Below are 9,346 nucleotides of genomic sequence, written 5' to 3'. Positions count from 1 at the left end.
CTGTTTTTAGGTGGTCTGAGTTCTAAAAATACAGTGGAACGCTCTCGCGAATCGGAAGCTGTGAATCGGAAGCCAACTTCAGCGTCGTGGTTTCTTGTAAGTTATCTGTAAACCTCAAAGTAGTTGCTATATGCTGTTTATTCTGCAGACATAAGAGCTCTTGACAATAATCTTTTTCATTTTAGACATTGTTGGTTTATAATCCTGATAGGTCTAAGATTTCGACATAATTACTTCCATTTGGTCAATTTCTATTTGAATTATTTTACAATCTTAATATTAAAAGGCAATAATCTTGCTTTTCTAATTGAAAAGGGGCAAGCAAATTACAGCCCGGGGGCCAAATGTGGCCCCATCAAGCTAACAGACCCTTTTCACAGTAACGTCAAACAAAATTGAACAAAAATGGGACTAATCTAGTGACTTCTGGTGTTTGGGTTTAGACTGTTAATCACATTTTTTAGTAAATAATAAAAGGTAATTTTACCAATTTCAACAGAAAAATGTACAATATTTATTTTATGAATGTCCTGCTGAACTGTACTTTCCTTTGTGTCTTATATTGTTCACAAATCTAAATACAAATTTCAATCCTTCAATATTGGAGGTTTTATTGGGTATTTTAATGGGTAATTGTCAAAAAAAAGGAATGCTTTGAAATGAATCAGAATTTTTTTTTTGACGTTTCAAATTATTTTTCTTCCTGTTTACATTTATTATTATCCTGTAAGATCAGACACATTTATTAGCAACAGCAAAGAGGAGCTACGTCAGAAAATAACAGTTATAAGTTTTTCTTTATTGTAAGACACGTTGAAATTGTCTGACTTTAGTTCAGTTTTTAGTGATTTTATGAACATGGAAATGCAAACAACTTTAACTGGACAGAAATGATCTTCTGCAGATCTATGTCTCCAAAATGTTCTGCTGTAAAATATATACATTTATTATAAAACACAATTAAAGTGTTTTCATCTACATTCCATGTTATTTCTTTCTCTTAAGAGGTGGAATTACCAAAACATGGTACAGATCTGCTCCTGGTTTGGCCCTTCTGTCAAATTTGAGAACCCCTCCTGGCCCATTAATCAAAAAGTTTGCCCACCCCTGGTGCAGAATGTCTGACCTCCAGAGACATGCACCATTATAGAGGGGCAGGTGCTGAGAGGTAGAAAGGGGCGGCATGCATACATTCTTTATTTTTTCCAGTCCTTTACACCAGGGGTTCCCAAACTACGACACAAAAATAATTTGTGCACAATTTTGTCCTTTTTTTGTATACCTTTCTTTTTGATTATCTTACCCCATACATATCTATTATATTCCTGTCCTGTTTTGTACAGTTCAGTTACCTTTTCCCATAGATTTTTTTTTACTGCTCTTTAGCTTTCCCCATGACTCAGGATCCAGAAATGTCAGTTAAGCATTGGAAGGATCTGTTAAGAGCCGAGAAAGTTAATGAATTTTTGTGCACACATTGATTACAGGCAAACTGTATCTACTTTTTAGAAATAGAGCCAGACTTTGGACCTTTTTTGCTTCCGGCGGCTCTGCCATCTGCATGTTTGTTGCTACTTGTCAGCGGAGGGATATGATAGAGTGTGAGCAGCGGGAAAAGACGTGAGGAAATCAGGAGAGAGGTAGTGCACACTGCGTCGAAGGCTAAAAACTTATCAGTCGAGTAAAAACCGAGGATTTGGCACCGGTACCAAACTGTACCAGTTTTGGTTCAGCATCCCTGTTCCCTACTAATGTGGTTCCCTTCAAAACTGAACTGAAAATGTTTTCAAATAATTAAAAGAATTATTGCTTTTATCTTGGCTTGAAATCCCCCATGAGATGAACTGCATGTTTTCCTTGTTAGCGTGGCTAACGGATTCATTGTAAGAGCTGAGAAGCCGCATAAATTCATCAACATAAACAGCAATCCGTTTATATTAGCTGAAATTCAATTAAACACTGTAAAAACTAGAGACACAAACATAGACGGGTGTTGTTTCCACAAACAATGCAAGCATACAACTGATTCACAGAGACGCCATTCTATTGCAGACCAACACACACGGCACAGCTTTGTGACTTTTAAAGTAGTTAAAGTCAAGGTCTGGGTTTGATTCATCCTATGACCCTCTCATCCATCTAATCTGAGTTTTAGCTGTTTCTTCCTATCTTTCCTTTTCTTTTCATTTTTCTCCATCTTATCCATTTTATAATTATTTCTAAAACTTTCCCATTGAAGCAAAAATAATAGGTTTCAAACTTAAACATATGTTTTTATATGCAGATTTAGAAAAACAGTGTTTAGTTCATAAATGGGACAGCAGAGACACTTTTCTGGATTGTTGGGTCAAATTCATTCAGCATCCATGGAGTGAGTGGAAGCCTCATGAATTCCATGGAATTTCTCACAGTTTTGTGTCTCAAACTAGAGTTTTGATGAGGGGTCTCAAACTCAGTTTACTTTGGGGTCACTAAAGGCAGAGTCTGGGCTGTATGGGGTTCCATTTGTGCCAAAAATATGTTTTTACATCCACTGTCTGTATCTTTGATCTTTTGTTCATGTCTACTGAACAAGTTTATTGAACATTTATTCATGTCTATATACTAATAAGCAATATCTTTTACGTGTCCTGTGAGCTAACGACGCTAGCAACTGATGCTAAGGACTTTTCTGACGACCAGATCCAACGACAATAGCAAATGCAAAGTTTTAAAGCTTAAAGCTGAAACATCACAGAGCAAATACAAAACTATCATCAAAGAAGCGTCGACATGCAGAAGAAATTGCTTAGTAGACTTTGAACTTTCATATTAAGGCGGGGGCCACAATATATCGACTCGGGCCGCCAGTTTGAGACCCCAGAGTCTGAAAGGAACCCTTGTACTATCTTAGGCATGTTTACATTAAAAGTAGGGTCATCTGGAACCCACAAGACAGCACACTGGCTTCTTGTTCCCGCTGTTCAGAGCTAGAACACGGGAGTGTGGTAAACGGAGATGGAAATCCTGGGTTCACAGTACATATCTGAACATATCTGAATTTCAGTCACCTTTAGTTCGTGAAAAAAAAAAAATGAAAATGAAACATCAATACTTGGTAAAAAGCCACCGAGAATCAATTGCAGGGCTAAATATCGCGATATATATCGCATTATCGATATTTTGGCACACCCCTAATGTTGATTATACAAGCGATAGAGAGTTTATTTAATAAAGTCAAATACTCCATTTGGGTTATTGGTTGTGTAATTGCCGTTTTCTGCTGTCAACAGGTGATCCAGGCCACGTTTTTCGGATTGTGTGTCTTGATTGATGTGTCCAGTCTGCTCACCAATGGGGGGGACAGCAGGGAGCAGGAGCGGCAGCACAAGAAGCTGATTGGTCTGAGAGACTGGATGATGGCTGTCCTGGCCTTCCCTGTTGGAGCGGTGAGGAGATGAACGCACACATCTGACACACTCACACACACTGCCTACCGCAGGCTTTGTCCAGGGGAGTCCAGAGTTCCTTCTTCTCTACAGTAACATTTTGGGTCTGTGATGCTCTAACTCCAGCTTTTTTCAACCTTTCAGTTTGTGGTGTTCACCTTCTGGACTTTGTACCTGTACGACAGGGAGCTGGTTTACCCCAAACTGCTTGATAATTTCATTCCTCAGTGGCTCAACCATGGCATGGTGAGTGGATGTCTGTCTGTTTTTGACAGCAATATTGGATTCTTCATTTGATCCAATCATGATGTCAGACATTCAGATTCAATAAACCAGGGGTGTCAAAACACACCTTAGGTCGTGGTCCGAACAGGATAAACTTTTGTTGAAGACTCTAAAACAAATTTTTAAAACTTTAATACCGTAACTTTTTAACATAATTATGAACTAGATATATAGCATAACCTGCGATAATGCTAGTGTGAATGCTGTAAGCTGAATTTGGCCACTATAGATGCTAATGCTGATAGCTGAAGGTGCTGAAATTGATGGCTAAAAAACTGAAGCTGATTGCTGAAAACACTAAAGCTGATAGCCAGCTAAAATATTAGCTAAATGCAAAATTAGCCTAAAAAACTAAAAAAAAACAAAAAAAAAAAACTTAGGTTAGCCAAAGCAGCTAGCATGTAGTTGAAACGAATAGCTAAACTTCAAAATAGCCTAAAAGCTGAAAAAAACCTGAATTGTCCAAAATAGTTAGAATGTAGCTGAAATATTAGCTAAACTTCAAAATAGTCTTAAAAAATCGTAGAAAAAGCCAAAATAGTCCACAAAGCTAGCACAATTCTAATTTTTAAACTTTAAAACTGTAACTTTTTAACATAATTATGAATAATGAAAAGGCAGGAATATTATTCCAGAATAAATCAACTTAAACCTTAAATAACTTTCAATATTTTACTCTCCATAAAAATATATTTTGTCAAAGTTATACAAGTTAGAAATAAGCACAAGATAACATCTGGTCATTAATAACAATAAAATAAAAGGATCTGGAGGGCCGGATAGAATTACCCAGAGGGCCGGATCCGGCCCCCGGGCCTTGACTTTGACACATGCAATAAGCAATAAGTGAACCGTCAGGGATGCATGAGTGTATTTGAAATGTTGCACTTGACTTGCTACCACTAACAGACCCATTTAACGGTAACGTCAGACAAAGTTACTTCCAGTTTATGGGTCTAGACAGGCAAAGCAAAGAACTGAACTGTTTAACACATTTTTTGTAAATAATAAAAGGTAACCTTACCAGTTGTAATGGAATATTTAAATTTTCTACCGACAGTACATTATTTCTTTGAGTCTTCAATGCTTCCTTTTTATGATTGTCCTATAGCTTATGGTCACATTTTCGTTTCGCTTTGCTGACAGTTTCGTCTTTAAATGTATTTATCTTTCACTGGAGAAACCCTTTCTACTGTGTGTTCTCAAAAATCCCTCTCCATGTTGCCTCTTCCTCCCAGCATACCACTGTTCTCCCATTTGTGGTCATCGAGATGAGGACCACTCACCACAAGTATCCCAGAAGGCTGTGGGGTTTGGTGGCAGTGTGTGTCTTCAGCATGGCGTACATCAGCTGGTAATGAGTTTCTCCCGCCTTCCATTCCCTCTACGGGCCGAGCAGTCAGAGCATGATCAAGTCTGAGGCTCTGTACTGTTTTGGTGTTCCTCACACTGGGATAAAAACTGATGTAAATGTGGCAACCAGTGCATCTAATACAGTGTCTGCCTGCAGGACCTGCTGGGTGCACCATGTGACCGGTGTGTGGGTGTACCCAGTGCTGGAGCGCGTCTCCTCCATTGCTCGAGCGGCTTTCTTCAGCGCCATGACACTGTTGATCTTCATTCTCTACGTCCTGGGAGAAATCCTCAACAGCTACATTTGGGAACAACCACAAAAAGGCATGCAGCAGAGACCAGCTGAGCTTTGAGTTCAAAATGTGCTTATAAAATGAAAGAAGAAATCTTTCTCCACATGTTCACACAGACATTTGAGGAGTTTTCTGAGGTCTGAACTATGAGCTTTGCAGACATCCTCAAGATACTTAAGCACAAAGACAGACATACACATCCATAAACACTCCTGAACAAAGACAGACACGGACATGAGTCCTTCCAGGATTTCACAATGTTGCGATTGTAACTATCAATACAAATTCAAGCAAACTTCCCAATTTGTTGCACATCTTGCAACTTCACATTTTCACCGCAACTTTGACCAAACTACCAATGACAACAGTCGTGTGACGACGCAGCTTCACGACTGTTTCCCTTCTGACTCCTTCCCGGGAGCCGTGCTCTTTTTTTTTTTTATTAACTCTTTATCAACTCTCTTTAGCTCTCTGCGGGTGCGCGGAGTCGGGTGCGGAAAGCGTGTGCTCGCGCAGTTTGTATGTGAAGGCGCTTACAATAAATGTTTATCCTAGGCGGCTGGGTGGCTCAGTGGGCTAGGTGAAGGGCTGGCACGCAGGAGATCATTACTGACAGGAGAAACCAGATCAGCTCCCAAAGCCTTGGTCTTCCTCTACCTGTGACTCACCAGGGATGCTTTTGAAATGAATTAAGAGGAAAATTCTATGGAGAACATGGAGATCTCAGGCTTAATCTGGTTATGCTGTTTTTTAATCATTTTTCCCTGCATGTTTTATTCTAAAGTATTTTAAATCAGTGCACAAATATTTGGGTTATTGTGAGCAGGGAGGACCAAAATTCATTCTTGGTTCCACAGTTCTATTTATGTTAGATAAAAAAACAACACTATTGTATATGACGATGCAGTATTTTCCTAGTGCATATGTCACAATAATAAGAGTTTGGAATGTGAAGTCTATTTTTAGGTGCTTTTCGAAAAAATTTATATTAAAAAGCATCGCAATTTTTTACAACATCAATCATTTTAGGCCGCAACAATCATAAAAATCTGCTGCGAAATCCTGGAGGGTTTTTGAGACATGCATAAACTCACAGGTCTGACATTACCCTAAGCTCTTCATGTGTGTGGTTATATTCTATCAACATTTTTAGCCAATAACACAACAATAATAATTTGTTCTTTAGTCTTATTTTTCACTTCTATTTTTGTGTCTTTTACAGAAAAGGTTAAAGACGAGTGACCCCTCCCAAAATGTTAAAGGAAGATGGGCCTTGCGCACTCGGGACAGCGAGAACAAGACAAATGTGGAAGATGTTTTTAATCCTAAAAACAAAAAAAGAACTATTATTTTCTGCTGGAGCCTCTGAATCAACACACATACATGCTGCAAGCACACAAATACAAAAAGGAAAAAGTCTTTGATTCCGTATTGATATTTTGATAGGGATTCTGCATGTTGTCTAAAGATGAGAGAGGTCTGTAATGTTCATCATAGATACACTACAACAGTCAGAGACCGAATGTAAAGAAGAATCCAGGAAATCCCACTGATTGACTTTTAAATAATAATTATTTGTGCAGAAATGGGTATTTATCTCCTGAAACCTAACAATAAGTATATTGCTTATAGCTCTGTTGTTTCTTCTTTGAAGTCCCACTCTATCTTTTTAATTATGATGTTTTTAGCCCAAATAAAAAAAAACTGTCATTTCCTAAGACAGCAGATCAGCAGGAGTTCATTAGAAATCTGACTGGAGCGGAGCAGGGAGTTCCTGGCTTGCTATTGTAGCTTCTACGTCTCTGCTACAAACTTTTTCAAATGACATTTTTTTTGACAGCTCCTGAGTCACAACAACTTGAATAAAGAAATGCTCAGAAATGTGAGTTTAAGCTTAATTTTCTTTACATACTTTATGTCCATCATATGAAAAATGCTACAAGAACATGTTTCAAAAACCCCATTTTCATTGTAATCCCAAAACCTAAACGTCTTAATAAGACATTTTTCAGGTTTATCTGAAGCCTCCATTTCCAAAATCTCTTCTGAGGGGGCGTGGCCATTGGTGCTGAAGATCTTCCACCCTCCACCGGTCACCTGCTTGAACTGGTCATCTGTATAAAAGACCATTGTCCCTTAAACAGTCAGACTCGAATCTCTCCACCAAGAGCAAAGAGCTGTCGGAGGACACCAGGGACAAGACTCCAGACCTGAACATGACTTGCATGGATTTTTAAAGAAAGCACCTTGGTGAAAAGAGATTGGAGGAATTATGAGGAAAATGGAAGAAAAAGAAAACAATCTCCGTTCACCTGGAGCTGCATGAAAGTTCTCACCTGGTGGCCAATGACCTGAAGGAAGCGGTTACCGTAGTAACACACATCATCACCTTGGATTCTAACCCCAGGGTCACACGGCAAAAACAAATTTAAAACAAATTCTCACAATTGACATAATCAAAAATCTATTTTTATTGTACAAAACAATTCTTTTTTTTTCTTAATACTAACAACTAATCCATCAGCATCAAATTTGTAGAGCTGCATCTGTCCTTGTTTTGGGTTTTGGAGCTGAAAAACAGAGAAGATGAGCGGCATCAGAATAATCCCTTGGATTTAGATGATGAAGAAATTCCTTCTAACACTTGTGGAGACAGCATTTATAAAGTTTTCTAATCCATTTTTTCAATCACTGTGTGAATGTGTGCCTGAATGGGACTGTGTCAGGTATATGACTTTATCAAGCCACTTGGAAAGTTTTAGAAATTGCTATGTTGGACCAACTCCCCTCACTGTTCAATATTTCTAAAAGCATAACACAGGACTGAACAATGTTTAAAAATCATAACCCACCGTTTGGGTTCTGTTGTTTGTAAAAAGTTTTCAGGATCTCCACAGCTTCGTCTGCTCTGTGGCCGGAAACACACTGAACACAAAGAAGGTGAGTCGACATGAAAACATATCCACATAAACACACCGATCAACAGGAGAGAATGCAGACCTTAAATGTGGTCCCCGTCTGTGGCAGGTCAGCGGAGGAAATGTCCAGGACAGATCCGCAGCCTCCAAACCGCTCGTTCCTGCAGCCGTACACGACCTCAGCAATGTCTGACAGGTGGCTAAGAAATCCTGCTTCAAACTGAGGCTGCATCCATGACAGACAACGATGCTCCCAAATACGTGTCCCCAAGGGACCCCGAGGGAGGAGGCAGGATACTGAGCAGGCGCAGGGCTGCAGCACACATGATGCATGGCTCCACCGTGACGTACAGGACTGTGCGCTCGCACACGCTCCTCAGATCCAGGTTTCTATTGCCACACCAGTCCAGGACCTCATCCAGAGCGACCATTTCAGCATGACGAGTGGCCTGAAAAACCAGAGAACCGTGAAAATGGAAGAAAACCCCAAATTAAAAAAAACATAAAAACAGTGTTTTTAGTTTAGAATTACTCCCACATTTTTAGTCTCGTTAACTTCATTCCTTCCTTTCCCAATTGCTTCATCTTTGTAGACCATCAGACATCCCACAGGAACCTCTCCATTCTGCAGAGCTTCGGTGGCCTGCAGAGAGAGGTACTAACTGAGGTGTGTGCACATCTGGGATAGGACTGTCACGGATTTGATTTTTTGTCCTCAAGTTCAAACATTTGCTTAAATAGAACATGAAAGAAAAAAATAGAAAAGGCCGTTTAATGAAAAATACACCAATGTGAGTTGATGTATTTAAAAAAAAAAAAAAAAAAAAGACAACCACAGCGTGGCTTTCGTTTACCAAAGCTCGTCCGTCCGTTTAAAGAATTAACACCAAAACAGAGAAAACCGTTTCACTTTTATGGAGCTCTTGACTCGACCACTCACCATTTCAAACGCACGAGACATCCATCTTTCGATCTCTTGATCATTTGGACCAAACGTTTCCATCAAGCCTTAACACATAAAAATGACACCGGAACCACATCGAACTAGGGGAAGAAAATATTGAACGGA

The 9,346-nt window shown here is 39.3% G+C and overlaps 2 protein-coding genes across 2 annotated transcripts in view; one reads left to right on the top strand and one right to left on the bottom strand.

Annotated features, from left to right (window-relative positions):
* aig1 (androgen-induced 1 (H. sapiens)) overlaps nucleotides 1-6,990 on the top strand; it is a 10,131-nt gene extending 3,141 nt beyond the window's left edge. Inside the window, exons 2-6 of the mRNA XM_024291195.2 lie at nucleotides 3,273-3,428; nucleotides 3,573-3,674; nucleotides 4,952-5,067; nucleotides 5,224-5,390; nucleotides 6,582-6,990. Of these exons, the coding sequence (XP_024146963.1) occupies nucleotides 3,273-3,428; nucleotides 3,573-3,674; nucleotides 4,952-5,067; nucleotides 5,224-5,390; nucleotides 6,582-6,601 (561 nt within the window). The 3' untranslated portion in view covers nucleotides 6,602-6,990. The remainder of the gene's footprint in view (nucleotides 1-3,272; nucleotides 3,429-3,572; nucleotides 3,675-4,951; nucleotides 5,068-5,223; nucleotides 5,391-6,581) is intronic.
* An 816-nt stretch (nucleotides 6,991-7,806) lies between these two features.
* On the bottom strand, nucleotides 7,807-9,346 carry adat2 (adenosine deaminase tRNA specific 2). The gene is made up of 6 exons (XM_024291196.1): nucleotides 9,218-9,346; nucleotides 8,816-8,920; nucleotides 8,576-8,726; nucleotides 8,360-8,466; nucleotides 8,212-8,284; nucleotides 7,807-7,929 (listed from the first exon to the last, which is right to left on the bottom strand). The coding sequence occupies exons 1-6, from the start codon at nucleotides 9,278-9,280 to the stop codon at nucleotides 7,886-7,888; spliced, it is 543 nt and encodes a 180-aa protein (XP_024146964.1). The 5' UTR covers nucleotides 9,281-9,346; the 3' UTR covers nucleotides 7,807-7,885.

This window comes from Oryzias melastigma, linkage group LG24 (assembly GCF_002922805.2).
Source record: "Oryzias melastigma strain HK-1 linkage group LG24, ASM292280v2, whole genome shotgun sequence".
Classification (NCBI taxonomy): domain Eukaryota; kingdom Metazoa; phylum Chordata; class Actinopteri; order Beloniformes; family Adrianichthyidae; genus Oryzias; species Oryzias melastigma.
The sequence above is the reverse complement of the archived record's forward strand: the minus strand, read 5'-3'. Positions and strand labels throughout refer to the sequence as shown.

Bases quoted from the DNA above. Each gene is read 5' to 3' on its own strand.
- adat2 (XM_024291196.1), bottom strand. From the start codon at position 9,280: ATGGAAACGTTTGGTCCAAATGATCAAGAGATCGAAAGATGGATGTCT. The intron at 8,921-9,217 runs GTGAGTGGTCGA...CTCTCTCTGCAG, and splicing joins TGTCTCGTGCGTTTGAAATG to GCCACCGAAGCTCTGCAGAA. The intron at 7,930-8,211 runs GTGGGTTATGAT...TCTGTTTTTCAG, and splicing joins CAAACAACAGAACCCAAACG to CTCCAAAACCCAAAACAAGG.